Raw genomic sequence first — 17,916 nt, 5'->3', positions numbered from 1 at the left:
GATTTTTGTCCTTAAGAATGCTGGAAATGCAGTTTGTGTTCGCTGTAAACATCTCTTAGGAGAACAATACTTTGTTGAAAGGCACACTTGAAATCCTGACAGCTGATGCATTTCTTGGTTCGATTTAGTTGTACTAACAATTATAAGTCAAACTAGCATCTAGTCAAGTTTAGGACCTTATTTACACTGTACCTTTGTAACCCCAGCTCTCTCTATTGCTGTCTTGACCAGTCATTGTTGTATTAGACTCTCTTCAGTGCAAGCAACATTCTTCAGAGACATTACTCCTTAAATTCCACCTGAAATGTTTCTTAGAGTTATGTGGTGTTACATAACACATTGGAGTGAATATCCTACTTAAGGAAAAATGTATCCATTCAAAGTGTTGTGTGATTAAGATGTTTTCAGCAATGAGTTCCTGGGGTCATGTCATTACAGCTCTTACCCTGAGGACAGGAATAACTCAGAAATGTCCTCTCCCACATGTAGGTGGAGCACTCTGTACATGGTTGATACTAACAGTCTTGTTTGAATTTCATAGGCAGCATATAGCATTCTGGCAATAAACAAGAGCATAAGAAAGATCACAAATGAGAGGAGGGCATTCATCCTGTGTTGTACAATGTGGTGAGGTATTTGCTAATTGATCCACAGATCTCATTTCCTGGAGGAAGCTGAAGTATAGGTTTAAACCACATGGCTGGGTAGCTTGTTTCATACCCCCACACTTCAGCCTTTGGGTAAAGTAGAGCCTCTTTTTTCTCAGTTTTAACTGCACTTCCACATAGGTTCTGAGGTTTCTCTGGTTCGTGTTTCGCTAATCATTTTGGAGAAGTCCACTTCGTTGACTTGGAGGATTTTTAATCTGTGCATCGGGTTCCCTTGTAGTCTTCTCTGTTCAAGACTGAAAAGATTTAGTTCTTTCTGCCGGTCAGTGACGAGCATTCTCAGATTTGTTTGAAGGATAGGTGTACCTTTACGTTCATTACTCTAATTCACCCTAACGGGCTGGAGCCTAACCCAACAGACACTGTACACAAGGAGGGAATTTCATTCATATTTTTCTCACACATCTACAGAAATGTCCTGGTTTTAATTCTTTGCAAAAACTGTAAACAATATAGATTCACATTAGAATAGTTTTATTATTTTTCTACAATTTGATGTCTCATCAAATACTTTGAAATCACTTGGCAAAGCACACTCCAGCAGATCTCATAGGTCACATTGAAATCAGCTTTCTGTAAAGGCCTGGAACGCATGCGAGGTTTGATCAATGAAGCACATGAATAGGTCCAATTAGGTCAGGAATGGTCAGCCACAGTGCTTGAGAGCTACAGGGTTTTGCTCTTTTCATTTCAAACGATCTCTAAACTACTTGATCCAAGCACTTAGAAACTAATGACATAAGGGTGACCCATATAAACTGTCGGATTGTGGCTCCGCCGCATGGACATGTACAGTACTCCGACTTGTGTTTTTGAGAATCAGTTAATACTGTACAGTACTTTAGCGCTAATTATCCAGAAGGGGGCAGCAGATGCGTGTTATTTGGCACAGTTCTGCACATCTCGAGGGCCAGTCTCGCGATATCGCGGTTGTACTTGCGGTCTGATTCCCTTCAGTGCGATGAGAGTCGCAACAAGGGTCTTTCGAGTCACTTTTAAATATTTCATTTTATTTGTCTGAAGTGGAGAAAAAAAATATTACTCCCTCAGAATCCTTTGTCTCTTATATTCTTAATTGTTTCAAGTAAGCAACGACCATTTTTTTTGTTTTTCTTCGTTAGTGGGAGAGGGCACAGTTGTGATCATCCGGACTTGGAAATGAGTTTCCTCTTGTAAGTAGAATGAGAAATGTTAATCTCTTCCTGTTTTCAGTTTAAGCGTTTTTATTTTGAACTTTTGTTTCAATTCTGCTGTCTAAAAGACTTCCTTTGTTATTGCCGTAAACTCTGGCACAAATATCGATGGTTACCCACTGAAACGACGAATTATAAACTTTATTTTCACGAAGCAAGAAGTGCGGTACGAAGGTTGTACCTCTTCAGATGGCTAATGGCGTAAATAAGTTGGGGAGGTGTTTTTTCTGTTGTTAACTTAGTCTGCTGGCACACACGCAAAAGACGGCTTATATAATAACCACCACCGCTACTCCGCAAAAAAGATTTATTTCAGCTTTCTCGAAACAATGAGAAAAAAGAAAACATTTTAGCGATCAAAGCTTTTGAAGAAGCCCTTGCAAAATCCGTGATCTCAGAGATCAATTAGACGGAACTGCTGGTAATTTACCCACCTCCACGGAAAAATGAGCATGTCGTCGTAGTTAATCTTAAGAAACGACAAAAAGTAAGTAAACCGTTTGGGAGAGGGCAAGAAGTCAGTATTTATTTAATTCTGGTCAATTACATTTACCATTCTTATTAACACAAAATAAACTAAAATTATGGGAGTTCTGCGCGTAATAGTAAATTGAAACCGTATATCTAGAATTTATCATCATACATTACATTGATATGTGATCTGAGGGGTTTTATTCGATACTTGCATCGTAGTAGGTGCATCATAGGTGCGGGTGAGCATTCGAGTTAAACTTTATTTTATATAGCATCTTTAAAGGTGGCTTCACAAAGCACTTTACAGAATGAGAACAACAATAAATAAAAAGCATAAAACACAATTACAATATGCAGAGGAGACCGTGGATGGTGGTACTCTGAAAAGCAGAGGGGTGAAGAATGGAACCAGTTAAGTAAAGGCTTTTCTGAAGAAGAGGGTTTTGAGTCTGGATTTGAAGGAGTTTAGAGAAGGTGACTCTGATATCCTTGGGCAGAGAGTTCCAGAGCTTGGGGGCATAACAGGAGAAGGCCCTGTCACCCATAGAATGTAGATGGGCTTGGGGGACAGTAAGGAGGGCAGAATTCGAAGAGCGAAGGTTGCGAGGTGGGGAGTAGGGCGATAATAGTTCAGACAGGTACTGAGGTGCCAAGCCATGTAGAGCATGAGGATTTTAAAGTCCACACAGAATTTTGACAGGAAGCCAGTTCAAGGACTCCAGAATAGGAGTAATGTGATCACTTGCACTAGACCTGATCAGGATCCTGGCTGCTGAATTTTGGACATACTTCAGTTTGTTAAATAAAATCTTAAATAAAAAGATTGAAAGTAAGGTTGCAGCAGTAAATATAATTTATGTATTCAACCTCCATAACCAGGCATTTTTTGGGGGGGCTCATGCTTGTATTTTTCATTTTGGGCATGATATGACAAATATGTTTATAGAATTAGGTGATATCTGTTCGAATGATTAAGTAGAAGATGATTTTTAGGACCGAGTTAAAAAGTGGAAAATTGAGAACTTGACTATCATATGACACTTCACATCCTGCTTCTTGGTGGCCTTGAGCCAAAATGCTATTTCAGCGATAAAACATCCAGCCTTGTGATTTTGCAGAACTAGAATACAAAAGGATGAGCTTTTGAGGAAACCTGAAGTCATCGAGCGAAGTAAAGTTGAGTTTAGTCCGCAGTACTTCGTTACTTATCTATTTTTTGGAAGTCGGAGCAGCTCAGCTTGGAGCTGGTTAGAATGGTTTCCAAGTCCTTGACATCTCCTGCTAAGGTTCAAGTTAGTGGCTGCATCAGCATGCGGAGGCTGCAAAAGGAACAAGTAAAGCATTTCTCCATGCTGGAAAGAGAAGAAAAGAAACTCAATGTGTTGGCTGTGGAGCCTTCTTCGGGTGTCTTCACACTTGAAGCCTAAACGTTGTTTCTAACCCCCTATTACAGTCTACCTGATCACAGTTTTTTATAAAGACACTTCCCCATGGCTTTTCTTACACAATGGGAGAGCCATTAACGAGACATTGTGAAGGTCGCCCCGGTTGCTGTGGTGGGTGGTGAAAGTACGCTCTACGAAGTAACGACTTGACCCGAAACTTCGTTTCTGTAACGGGGTTCTCCTCTTTTCTGCAACAGCGGCAGCCGCTCCTCCAAGACCTTCAAGCCCAAGAAGAACATCCCGGAGGGCTCGCACCAGTACGAGCTGCTGAAGCATGCGGAGGCCACGCTGGGCAGCGGGAACCTGCGGCAGGCCGTCATGCTGCCCGAGGGCGAGGACCTCAACGAGTGGATCGCCGTCAACAGTCAGTACCTCGGAGCGCGAGGCCACTTAGAAACGAGAGGTCTAACCTGTGTGGTCGTTAGTAGCCAGTGGATCTCGTCCAGACCTTAGTTGAAAGAAGCCAGTGGATGGGTTTCCACAGCAAGCCTGGGCAGTCTGTTCCAGACTCTCACAACTCTTTGTGTAAAGACAAGCCTCCTGTTCTGAGTTTTAAATGCGTTTGTGCATCGTTTCCCCTTTGTGTCCTCTCATTCGAGTTTCGGTGCTCGCTCTGAAGAAATCCAACGGGGTCGTCTTTGTCAGGGCTTTTTAGGGATGTGAATACCTACATAACGTCCCCTTGTATTCTTCACTGTTCAAGGCTAGAAGGGTTGTGTTCCAGAGAAGGACGTTCCCTTAAGCCCTGGAATGTATCTAGTTATTCTTCTCTGGGCTAATTCCAGTGCAGCAGCAATAACTTTGCTGTGATGTGGTGACCAGAATTGTACACGGTATTGTAAAGGGAGACCTTACTAGTGTGTTATACAATTTTGACATAACACCTCTTGATTTAAATTTTGCACTTTTAAATGCATATCTTAGCATTTTTTCTTTTTAATTGCTTCCCCATGTTGTCTAGAAGTCTATACGTACTGTACCTATCAAAAGTCTGCACATGCTTTCCAAAGTAACACATTTTGTGGCCTAAGAGCCTAAAATCAAGGCACATTAAATCAGAATTTATTTTACCTTTATTTACACTTTGTAACACAACCTTCAAGTGAAAAACAAATGCTCCAACATCCTGAAAAGTCAGTACAAATGAAAATGTAGAAAAATGAGTAGGACAGGTGTGCGACCCTCTTAGTAATAGCAGTTGTAAACTAGCTTTGGTGTAACCAACTGCATTCTTACTGAACATGTAGAGGAAATCAAACAGGAAATCTATGGATGGACAATACATTAGTAGTTCTCGGTCCATGAGTTTTACTCCTGTCTTAGGTGACTATTGGAAGAGTTGCATCAATGGCTTCTCAATAACATCTTGTTTACTTCAGTACAATTGGTAAAATACCATTGAGCTTTAAGGCTTTATTAATCTTGAGTGCATCTGGTACCTGAAACGCTTCTGACTCTTCTTTGCTGAGACTGTTTAATAGAGAACATTGTCCTTCTGCTGCCTGAGAAATGTTGACTTCGTCCGTAGTGAACACATGAGTGAGATAGTGTAGATCAGCCTATTCCATTTAATTGTCTGGATATTTCAAGTTATTGTCACAGATATATTTTACTTTGTCCCTGACAATCCTTTTGTTTGTTGCAGTAATAAAAGACATTTTTGTTTAGTATTTTCTGTGGAATCTTCTTAAGATTCCCAGCATGTCTGGCCCGATGGTGCTCATAATTAATCCAGAGGACTCTTTGCTTTTATAGTACTTGTACATGGGTTTGTTAATTACTTCTCATTTTCTGTGAGTACCTGCATACTACTTTGAGAATCTATTTTTGTGACCTCCTTTGGCCAAGAGAATGCACACTTTTCCTTCTAACTCTTCATTACCTGTTGAAACTATAGTATGGGCTTGATTGGAGCAGTTTGGTGCATCTAGTGTACCATTAATGACTTGGTCAGGCTGACCATAATAGTGGCTCTTCCAGTCTTGGCTTTACCAAGAACCATGATCAATCAGGACTTTAAGAACTTAATTTACCCTGCTGCTAGTGCAGAAGGTTCCTTGAATAATAATAATAATAATAATAATAATAATTGCTTACATTTATATAGCACTTTTCTGGACACACTCCACATGTAAGCAATTATTATTATTTATATAGCGCTTTTCTGCACACTCCACTCAGAGAGCTTCACAGGTAATGGGGATCCCCTCCACCACCACCAATGTGCAGCAACACCTGGATGATTCGACAGAAGTCATAGTGCGCCAGAGCTCTCACCACACATCAGCTATCAATGGGAAGGAGAACAGAGTGATGAAACCAATTCATAGAGGGGGATTATTAGGAAGCCATGATTGATAAGGGCCAATGGGAATTTTGGCCAGAACACCGGGATTACACCCCTGCTCTTTTTGAGAAACGCCCTGGGATTTTTAATGACCACAGAGACTCAGGACCTCGGTTTTACGTCCCATCCGAAGGAGGATGCCTTATTACTGTGTAGTGTCCCCATCACTATGCTGGGGCATTAGGTCCCACATAGACCGCAGGGTGAGCACCCCATGCTGGCCCCACTAACACCTCTTCCAGCAGCAACCTTAGTTTTTCCCAGGAGGTCTCCCATCCAGGTACTGAACATGCTCACACTGCTGAGCTTCAGTGGGCTGCCAGTTGTGAGTTGCAGGGCGATATGGATGCTGGCCATAATTAAAGGGAAACTGCAAACCTATTTTCATATTTCGGGGTTGGAAAGAATCACCATTGATGACTGGATTTCATACCATAATAAAAGTAACATGTTAGTGTAACCTGTAAAACCTGCAATTTGCATAACAAAATTTCCAGGTATGTGCAGCGATTCAGAAAGAGGCAACAAAACATATGGTGACATGCGTGGCCCTATGACATTGTAAACAACAGGCTTGTGAATGCATCTCTTTTAATCCAATAGGAGGATTGCTTTCAATTTCGAGGCGGCTTTGCGACAGATACTACTTGTTAACTCTGCATGCAGATCACTTTGGAACATTTCTGCAGTGAAATGTCTGCTGCACAACCTGTATTTATACACTCGTACATCACAGTACATTATTCATTAAGGATACTAGTGAGCAGGAAGGGCCGTATCCCCAGGCAATTCGTGGGAACTTGAATGCGAGTTGCATCAACAGGGCGACTTGCCGTACTTTTGCAAAGTTAACGATTTTGTGCTTTTATTTGAAGTTTTGTCATTTTTGTTATGTAAAGTCAATGAATTTTCTATTGCCAAGATTTAATAACCGATCTGAGAAATTGGGACTGCTGTTCCCCTTCAAGCACTAGTTGTAAATCTGATATTTTGTTGGAGTGGACCAGGTATGGGCAACCTTGATTCACCTTGGCTGATGTTTCCTATTCTTATTCCCACCTCAACTCTGCTTTATCGGATTAATTTTAGTCAAAAAACACTTTGTGCAAGGCATTTTTGAAAGAATAACAGGACTGGAAAAGTCATGACTAGTAGAGCTTTGTTTAGGTCCTATATTTGATGGGTAACAGATTCCTCCTGTTTAAGATGCTCTAGAGAACCAGAGGTGTCCATCCCATTACCTGAAACAGTGAAAAATTTAACAGTGTTATAGTCAGAGAAAACTTGCCCTGCTCCTAGAAAAATCTGCTGTTTTCCCTCTGCGTTGTTTGATCTTGTTTAATACCATTCACGCTTTTAATTTCTATTTTGAAATTGAATTTATATCTTAAAGTTTGTACTGTAAATGACTGGTACATGGCAACCCAAGTCAAAGTAACCCATATTCTCTGCTGAGCTTGTGATACTGAACTTCAGTTTCTTTTTGGTTACATTGAAGCACAATTCAGTTGTGAATGGGGTTCTTTAAGAATCTTAAGTGGTCTATTGGTCGGAGACTCTGGTTGAGAGAATAAAGAGCTTGCTAGTAAGTGTGTTTTAATAGGTGACTCCATAGGGTATTTTGTATTGATGAAGTTATTCACCTCTTTTTTGTTACTTGAATTTGATGTAAAAGTCAAGTCCTATAGGAAGTGATACTTCTTTAGCTGCAGCTGGTGGTGTATTGCTTCATGTATAGTTTCTGTAAGTTGCTTTATACAGTACAACAGCCTCTGCTCAAGATGAAAAGTCAGGATAATCATTAGGTTGCTTCAGTTATTTTAGTTTTGTATTAATGTACCCTCTGTGTGTTGCAGCTGTGGATTTCTTCAACCAGATCAACATGCTCTACGGCACCATTACAGAGTTCTGCACAGAGATCAGCTGTGCAGTGATGTCTGCTGGCCCCAGGTAAGGAAAACAAACCTGTTCTCTGTCTCTGGTAGGCAAACCATTGTACACAAAACTAAGCTCAAAATTGCACACCTGTAGCTTAGAAAACCTGTAACGTTTCATAATACGTTTTACCCAACAGTAGTGCCAAACAGGCCATCAGCTTAGATTAGGGCTTCAGGCAACTTCAGGCATTATGCACAATGTACTCCTGTGATTGTCTGGGCACCTGTGTGCTTATAATGTTATCATAAAGAAAGCCTACCAGTACTGTTTCCTGAAGATGTCCAAGCATGTTTCAGAGGATAGTGTGTTCTCATTTTATCACTCCCATGGTTTGATTTGAATTCATTTACAATGGGCAATTTCAAGTTGGGGGTAACGACTTAAAAAGTCCCTGTTGGCAAAGATCTGCTTCATTTAAGTCATTTACAGTTTGAAGTGCAGTAAAACCCTTGGTCTCCTGTACCCGTGAGAATAACACTGCTTTAATGCTATTCTTTTACTTTGCATTTTATTAGTGCTCAATTAACAGTACAGTGAGCTACCGTTGCCTTAAACACTTCCTGTCTACCTGCTACTGTTCTGTATTTAAGCAGCTATTTTAATATCTAATCTAGAGGAAGAGTGCCTGCTGTGGCTTCCTGTCAATATACTTTTTAGGTCCAGGGTTGAGATTACTGTCTTAATTCAATACAGAATCACATACGTGATCAGCATTGTGCAGGAAACAACCTGCTCTCTGGCCAGAATCAATGTGATTGGAATTAAGTAATCAAAAACAGGTAATGTTGATTTTTCCACGTCTCTTTAGAAATCAAATAATACTTGTGCAGGCTGTAGTTCTGTAATTACCCTTTGAGGTTAATATTGTATTTTCTTAGATTAAAGGCAGGTTTAGTTACAAGTTCTAATCTTAATTTAAAGACATTTTCTGTTGGTGGTGGTAAAAGGATCATTTATCTTTGCCTGTTACTGTATGATACTTGATAATGTATTTCTTTGAATATTACCATGGCATTAAAAATTTGTGATTAAGTGTGTTATGCTGGTTAATGTAATCTTCTCTCTCTCTCTTCCACCATTCTCCCATTTTCAGATATGAGTACCACTGGGCTGATGGCACCAACATCAAGAAGCCGATCAAGTGCTCAGCACCCAAGTACATCGATTACCTGATGACCTGGGTGCAGGACCAGCTGGATGATGAGACCCTCTTTCCATCTAAGATAGGCAAGCACAGCTCCCTTTAGTTATGAGAGCTACTTGGGTTATCTGCAGTGCTGACTGAATTGTGTGTGAATGTTTAATACAGAATAAATGACGTCTTGTCAAAGTACAGTCAGATCTTATGAACTGGACTCTTTTAAAATCCCCACTTCTTCCAGGTTGTCAGATCCTCTTGCCTCTTGTTTCCAGGTGTGCCTTTCCCTAAGAACTTCATGTCAGTGGCAAAGACCATCCTGAAGCGCCTGTTCAGAGTCTACGCCCACATCTATCACCAGCACTTCGACTCCGTGATGCAGTTGCAGGAAGAGGCACATCTCAACACCTCTTTCAAACACTTCATCTTCTTTGTGCAGGTAACCCAGCTAAGACAGTGTTCACAGAAAGCCATTGCTTGTGATAGAGACCATTCCCTGACCAGGGAAGCAGTTAAATTACCAGAGTTTCCAAACTATTTAATTAATTTAGTGATGTAATTAAGGATCTGATTGTAACGGAGACCTCCAATTCAATAAAATCTTGTCGGAGCTGCTAAGTTAACTTAACACCATCCCGCTCTGCGCATGGAATAGCACCAGAGGAGAACCCTCAAGCCCAGCCATTTTATCACACTAGCATTTTATGCCCCCCCTTTCTGGTTCTGCATATTATTCGCATATTGATTTCGATTCACCAGTTAGAAATGGGAAGAAAGAAAACACAACGTTTCGGCCGTGGAGCCCTTTTCAGGTGTGTGCCCTTACTCCTGAAAAGGCCGAAACATTCTGTTTTCTTTCTTCTCTTTTTAGCACAAAATAAACCTATTACCAGTTAGAAATGCTGCATTCGTGTGGTGCACTGGAAAACTAGATGGTACGCACTGCAGAAATGCAAATATATACATTATTGAACTCCACGAGTGTAAACGACAAGTGTTACGCTTATGTTCCCAATCTTTTCCTGCCACGACCCTTTCAAATCGGGATACCCTCTGTCTGGATTTCAGTGTTATCCCTTAGTGCTGCTCCTCATTTTCTCCTTCCTGCAGGAGTTCAACCTGATTGACCGCAGGGAGCTGGCCCCACTCCAGGACCTGATTGAGAAGCTGGGCTCCAAGGACAGATAGAGGAGACAGGCTTAGGCTGTGGACTGCAGCACACTGGGACTCCATTGCACAAATCTATGTATCCTGCACTCATCCCTCTTTTTATGGCTTTATCTCTCTTTCTGCTCTAAGTTTCCACTCTGGGCAAAACTACCCACTCAATAATAAATGAATCGGATGGTAATTCTACTGTTTGCCCACAATGGGAAATTAGTCTCTTTATGTCTAGCTTTTCTTTTCCTCTTTCTCAAACTTCAACAGAGCTCATATTATGTGTGATATTATGATGTTACAAATGTATGACCTGATCTCTCAAAAATGTTCTCTTTGAGATTAGTTCTTTTTTTTTTTCGGATAGATGTAATATACAATAGACGTTTATAGGTTCCCATAGCTGATCTTTTTATCTTTTCAGGGAAAATTCAGATTTTAATTTCCTGGAACATTTTAATAAGCATCAAAAACTTAACCTTGAGGTTAAATCTGAACGGGCCTGGATTTAGTGGATGACAGATGTAAAAATAGCTAAGAGCAACCAGTTACTATACCTTCATATTGAGACTTCCTCTTTCAAGGGCTGTACTTTAAATGTAAAATCGCCAATTATTTTTGTTATAATCACTGGGATTGGAAAAGCCAAATGTATATTTCTCACATTTCTGCTTGCAGCTGCAAAACCCTTTCTCCACACATGGGGGAGAGTGAGGAAGTGTAGACTGACTCTTGCCCACCTTTGAGCAGCTCCACTTTTAACACGCCGCAGGCAATACAGGCTGCGTCGCACCTGAGCTGAGTGTTCAGTGCTGAGTGGAGCAGAAGCATGCTTCTCACCAACAGCGCTGCGTGCTTCCCAGGAGGCCACTGGCATCTCCAAGAAACAAGAGGGACCAATTAATCCCACTTTAATCTCGGAGATGCTCAGCCAATTGTGCACTGCAGTCCTGGTCATATGCCCCAGGCCCAGATCTGTAATCATAGCACTCCACCTGTGCTCATCAATTAGCCTTACCTATTGAGCCAGTTCGGAGGCCTCTTGGACCATACTTTCTGTAAAACTTTTAAGCCTTTTGTTGCTAGGTTGAAAAGGTACAGTTCAAGGGACCTTTATTGACTCTTGTGACAAAGGTAAGACCAGAAAGCAGTGAGCTGCTTGGATTACAGATCTGTTAAGATTGCAGCCTAGAAGAGTTAAATATTGGTGTGCCAGTAGTTCTGTATGATCTTCAGATATGTTCGTTTTTCTGTTCTTCATGTATTTTATGCAGTGCTTTTCTTTGCCTGACCCAAACTCAGGTTACTGGTTGTTAAGTGTTACATACAGTATGGTCTAAGTTTTCAAATTAAGAAACGGTGCATGTTGGTAATGAGTATTTTATAAAAGACATCTTTTAGAATTGACAAGAAGTAGCACTTTAAAACGACTGTCAGCTTTATGGGTTTATAATGGTCTACAAAGATGTTCCCTGTACCCCCAACTAATTATACATCTTTATTATTTTCTTTTTTCATGCCTTAATACTTTTGAAAAAAATCTAAACAATTTTGGTTTAACATGTTTTTGAAAGTATTGGTTGTACTATTTTTAAAGGAGTATCTTTTTCAGAATTTTGGCAATATAGTCCATTTGATGTAGTCAATATAAACACATTTACTAACAAGTGGTTTATTTATGTTTGACTGTGTTCTAAATAACAAAGTAGCTTTACTAAGCTCATTAATATTCCAAATTTAACATACTTTTCAGAATGACTATTCAATTTCATTGAACTCTTTATAATTTTAAAAATGAATGACCAAAACATGCTGAATAAAATTTTTAGAATTAAGTTTGTTTTATTAAATTAGTATTAAAATCAGTTTATTATACTAAATAAGGCTGCTTCGTTATAACATTTTAATTCTGAACAGAGTATAGTTTTTTTTATAAATAGATCTGTTTTTTTATCAGTCATTTTCCTAGCTATAGTGCCTAATAGTTGTAAACTATGATACTTGAAAGCAATATTAACAAACTATAATTGGGTTTGGGTTATTCATAATTGTTCATAAAAAAGGAACATTTAATTACATCAAATTAATGTACACTTGTTATAATGCCATGCTGTCACATTTGAAATGAACACTGCCCTATAAGTAAATACCACAGTTCAAAATAAATGTGGTAATCACTTGTATTTCAGTTATTTTGAATTGGTTAAATGTTATAATAAGAAAATATACAAAATGTACTAGTAATTTTTCCTTTTCAGCATTTAAGGAACTACCTGTCTTTAAACTTATAATTATAACATCTTTATAAGTTTAGGGGGATGTTTTAATTTTTTTTTAGGAAACCGTTTATTCTTCTTTTGTTTTCTTTAAGTTGTTATGATTAAGATCTTTAATGCTACAAAGAGAAAACAGTGGAGTTTACAGCTCTCTATCTTGTTTTTGACTACATTGGCTTAAAATCCAGTTAAAGATGGCAAAATAAAAAGGGACCATAAGGCGTTTAGATGGCTCATTCTGAGGTTACTGCCCAAACCTTTTTTTAAGCAACATGAAAAATAAAAGGGAGGTAAGCTAAGTAGCTGTTAGGGCTCTGGACTCTTGACTGGATGGTATTTGAGATCAGATGCCGGCTGAGACTGTGCTGTTGTAGTCTTGAGCAAGGTACTTTCATAATTTCAGTGAGCATCCTGGGGGCTCCAGGTTGTCATTTGTAAAAGAGAAGAATTTCTCGATGTACCTGATAAAATTACACAATAAAGAAGAACAGTGCAGTGATGCACAGCTCTATCTTGCAAAAACTTTCATTTTAAAATCCCTCTCGCAATTGTGCACCAAACCCATACAGCTGACGTTTCAGCTTGTTATAAAAATTGTTGCACAGGGTGAATAAGCTTGCCATGTATGCACACCTGTGTCTGACCAATATGACTTCAAAATTATTACTGCGGTAATAAATGCCTCCATTGAGTAAGCACTGTTCTGTACAGCTGTTTCAAGCCTTTTAGAATATATGGTGCAGGGTTAATTCAGAGTAATGAGGTAGTTTTTAGTATTCTTTGATAGTGTGCACAAAAACATTGTAAAATCACCTCAGTCAGACAAGGCTGCTTACAATTAACAGTGTTAGTGACAAATACTTTTCATGCAGCAGTGTATTTCATGTGCATATACAAGTGCCCATAAATACAGTTTTTAAAAATCAAAGTATTCTATACTGTGCAAAGCAGGAGTGTTTACAGTAATATCCATGTATTGTTAAAATACTGTGATATACTGGAACATATGGGTCCAGTCATGTATCAGCTTAAACACCCCATATCAGCTTCAGCCAGTAACACCGCTGAGGAAGAGAGCTACTCAGTTGCACACAAGTACTGTATGATGACCGTGTAATAGAGTGGCTGCATTAGTGTGACTGTGGCTGTCCTGCTGTGATTTATAGCTGTTCAGTTCTGCAGACATTTAGATCATCCAAACTTGCATTGCTATTTCTGAATAAGTAGTGTAACATTTATTCTAGCCAGATGATCTGAGTCATCTTGAGAGTCTAGGGCTTGTACCGTTAGAGCGATGATCTGAATTTTACAGTTCAGACAGACATACTGCTGGTAATTATGGATTCTTCAGGAGTGTATCGTGGAAGATAAATCAATAAACAAAAGCCAACAAAAGAAATAAACAGAAAAGTATGTCAAGTGGTTACTTCGTCCCTTGATGTTGCAGCAGGATTTCTCCAAACCAAAATGGTAGATGTTGCCATACTGCTGTGCGTGCTGTTGATTCTGCAAGCATCCAATCTGCTAGAATGAAATGCCGTGGCATCTTGATCCTGATCTTGTTTTCCCAGTAAGAATAAGGGAAAAGGAAAATTTGATGTGATCCATTGCTTTTATGCTGACATTTTTCATCTAAAGTAGTGATGCAAATGCATCATTTAATAAATGGAAGTCAATGGATTAACAACAGTAGAGTGGAATGGCAATACAGAGGATAAAAAAATTACCTGTATTCTTGCCTCAATGAAACAGGGAGATTTACAGATGGAGGTTGTTTTTGTGTTGGTTTCCCATGCTGTCTTTAGCTTGTTTGTCATTGACTGGAATACCAGACTGCGGTAAGATCCAGTAGGCTGGACATGAGGGTGGGGGAACAGTATTTAGGTCTATTTTTTTAATATACTGTATATCCATCAGATTTGGGGGGGGTCAGTGAAACTCCATAAAAATCAGTTTAATCACAGATGCTTTGTAATTTCTGCCCTTTTATTTCATTTGAGCTAATGAAAGATCTCTCACTTTCCGTTTTTGTTCTCTTCAGAAAGATCTGTGCTGTCAAATTGCTTGCGTTATTCAAAAATGTAAACTTCTTACATCTTGAAACTGTTGGCGATAACTTTCCATTGGATTCAGGTTAAATTATTTTACAGAATTTGTGGTCTAAATAAAGCCACACTGTTACAACTGCAATAGCTACAGAGATGTTGAATTGGACCCAGCCTAGACCTGTAGCCTGCAGTACAATTTCTGTGGCTGTGGCACATGTAAACTTGTGTTTTGAATAAACCCATATTAAGCAAAGTGGGCAAGACTGGTTCTGTTGCTCTGGTTTACATTTATCAAGTGTTGAAGTGATTTTTGTATTACAGTTCAATTCTGGTATCACCATTTTTAAGAGTCGTTCAATACCTGTTTTCTTTCTTCTAAAATTAAACTTGCACAAACTTAAAGTGGGATTCATGATTTATTTTTTTATTTTTTTTACTCATTTGTATGGAAAAAAAGACTATTTTGGACCATTTCCTTATGTAGTTCTGTAGTATGACTTGTAACTTTTTAAGGTTTGTATATCTTTTGACATTGTTGTGGAGTAGGCAAATCCTAGAAGCACCACTGTCATTGCTGTGGTTTCTTTTGTGTTGAATTGTTTTCTGTGCATTATTCAATAAACAGAACTGTGCCTTAGAATGAAGCAGAATCTCCTTATTGACAATACAATAGCCATGCACAATAGCTTTTAGAGCATTTAAAAAAAAGGTTTTCAAAGATTGTTTTCAAATTTGCATTATGTGTAGAAACAGCATGAGTCAGTTTCATAATGCAATGTCAGTTTAATAAGGTGGGCATAGATTTTTTCTGTTTCAACTTTCAGCAATTTAGAAGAAATGTTATAATTCCAGTAAAACAACTTTAAAGCTAAGCCTAATGTGAAGAGGCCCCCCCTAGTGGATTAAAATGCTCATCGCATGAGTACAGAAATTGAATACAGAGAGAATGGAAAGCGACGGAATTCAAATGATCTGGTGTGAATCTATAACCTGTCTTACAGATTTGTGATTCTAAAGCTGTCTGTCAATTAGTCTGTACTTTGTGGGAGAGCATATAAAAAGATTTGCAGCAAAGCATATTAACCTCTGTCCTTTTGGGGTCATTGCTAACACAACAGGAAAGGTCAAGACTGTTTCCTTACATAACTTGCTATTTGCTATTTGTAGTCATCAAGTAAGTCATACAATACACAGCTTCACCATACAAGTAGCCTATAAACAGTGTAGCTACTTCTAAGCAATTAACCTTGTATAGAAACTTAAAATTGATAGAATTTATTTTCCATTTCCTTCCTAAAAACCAACATGGTACACGTATTTCCACCTTTTACATTTGTTCAAATCTCACGGCTGACTCAAATATTTCAACAGGCATGGAAGGAGAGAAAGGTTTCAGAAGACTGGTAGCATGCAGTGGTCATACCAATTTGGAGAAAGGGAAGTAAGAAAAAACTGTAGCACAGACAGAGGGATATCATTATTGAGCCACACTGGAAAATGTAGGCAAAAATATTGGAGCAGCACAGGTACAAGGTGGAACCTTAACTGAGTGATGCACAGGTGGGTTTTAGGAAAGGAAGAGGGTACACAGATGCCATGTTTACTCTATGACAACTGAATGAGAAGGCAATAGTACGACCGAGAACTGTATTTTTGGATGAAGAAAAAGCTTTTGACAGGGTTAACAAAGAATTTGTGGAGAATACCGGAGAGGAACATTCTGAAGGGACAGCTCTGGGATACTATCAGAGCTCTTCACACTAACAGTATGAGCTCTATATGTACTGTACTTTAAATGGACTCAGACTGGTTTGAAGTCAAATCTGAAGTGAGAAAGGCATGTGTGTTGTATTCTATGCTTTCTGTCGTGTATACGGACTAAATTACCAAAGAAGCACACGCAGAATCAGAAGCCTTGAATAAGAAGGTGTATTCTGATGACCAAAGCTTTGTAAATGAAGATGAGAAACTGCAGGTTCATATGACCAGATTAAATGTCATTCATGAAAAGTATACTAAGTTCAGCATAAACAAGACCGAAACGATAAAGGTAAGCACAATACCCGGCAGTCTTAATATCAATATCTACAGTATGGCATTTAGCTTCAAAAAGTATCAGAATTCAAATATCTGGGGAGCATCTTCACAGAAGATGGAAGACTCAACAGAGACAGAGACAAGAGTACCAAAAGCAAATGTCAACTATCAGCTCTCACCTCTGCTAAAACACCCACACATTCCCATAGACACCGAAACAAAACCAATTCATTCCGTCTTCATTCGCACTCTGACATACCAGTGCAAAACATGGACCTTCAAATGTAAACTCGCCACTTGTAACATGAGATGGCTGAGAAGAGCAGCCAACATAGCCAGACGAGACAAGATCAAAAATAAAAGAACTGGAGAAATGGTGGGGCCTACACCAGTCCGCCACCATATACAACAACAGTAGATCAGCTGGTTTAGTCAGTGTGCCCGCATGGCAAGAGATTGACCAAGAGAAAACCTGGCTCAAGGATGTGGAAGAGGTGTTCAGAGCACATAACATTCTCCCTCACAGGGGGATGTCTGGCTGGCCCACAGTTGTGTCTCCCCACGACACCTCATGGGATAAGCAGATAGACAAAGGAGAAAGAAGACATCTGTTTAAAAAATGTGTCTATAAAATCCTTACTCCATTGGAATTTGCTGTATTGTTTGGCACAATAAGTTGAAAAACGTTACATTCTTATCTTTTTTTATTGCTTCACTACGTCCTGCCTGTATAACACGATGTATAAATTGTACAGGATTAAGAAATATTGTAGAACACGTAAATGAAATTGAAAATATTTATTTATTCAAATATATTTATTTATTGCAGACTAGAGAGTCCGTTGCCAGAAGACAGTTATTATGTAGACAGGTGCAGCAAAACCACTGGCTACAAATATAAAACGGGAAACATGAAGCTTGAAGAAAGTTATAGAGAAGACTTTGGTTTTAATGCTGACATATTTATGTCTTATACACAAGGTGGGGAAGCAATAAGAAAGCAATCAAACGTTTGTGCTTCTTAAAATACAGAAACTGGAAAATAAATAATATCAGATCATCGTGCATCTGAAGCAAAAATAACCTATCGATGCAACCGCTATATGTCAAATAAACCATGAAAGCCGACATCCTCATGGAAAGCCCTTCTCTGTGGTGTGACCATGGTACAAGTAAATATTGCAAACTTGATCA

The 17,916-nt window shown here is 39.1% G+C and overlaps 1 protein-coding gene across 1 annotated transcript; it reads left to right on the top strand.

Moving 5' to 3' along the window:
• Positions 1-1,591: 1,591 nt before the first annotated feature.
• On the top strand, positions 1,592-15,325 carry LOC102682953 (MOB kinase activator 1A). Its single transcript, XM_006625360.3, has 6 exons — positions 1,592-1,840; positions 3,978-4,144; positions 7,984-8,077; positions 9,159-9,292; positions 9,479-9,642; positions 10,314-15,325. The coding sequence occupies exons 1-6, from the start codon at positions 1,827-1,829 to the stop codon at positions 10,389-10,391; spliced, it is 651 nt and encodes a 216-aa protein (XP_006625423.1). The 5' UTR covers positions 1,592-1,826; the 3' UTR covers positions 10,392-15,325.
• Positions 15,326-17,916: the final 2,591 nt, after the last annotated feature.

Source organism: Lepisosteus oculatus, chromosome 2 (genome assembly GCF_040954835.1).
Source record: "Lepisosteus oculatus isolate fLepOcu1 chromosome 2, fLepOcu1.hap2, whole genome shotgun sequence".
Lineage (NCBI taxonomy): Eukaryota > Metazoa > Chordata > Actinopteri > Semionotiformes > Lepisosteidae > Lepisosteus > Lepisosteus oculatus.
This window is presented reverse-complemented; position numbering and strand designations above follow the sequence as displayed.

Coding starts and splice junctions, on each gene's coding strand:
- LOC102682953 (XM_006625360.3), top strand. Junction 8,078..9,158: donor GTGATGTCTGCTGGCCCCAG/GTAAGGAAAACA, acceptor TCCCATTTTCAG/ATATGAGTACCACTGGGCTG. Junction 9,293..9,478: donor CCTCTTTCCATCTAAGATAG/GCAAGCACAGCT, acceptor TCTTGTTTCCAG/GTGTGCCTTTCCCTAAGAAC.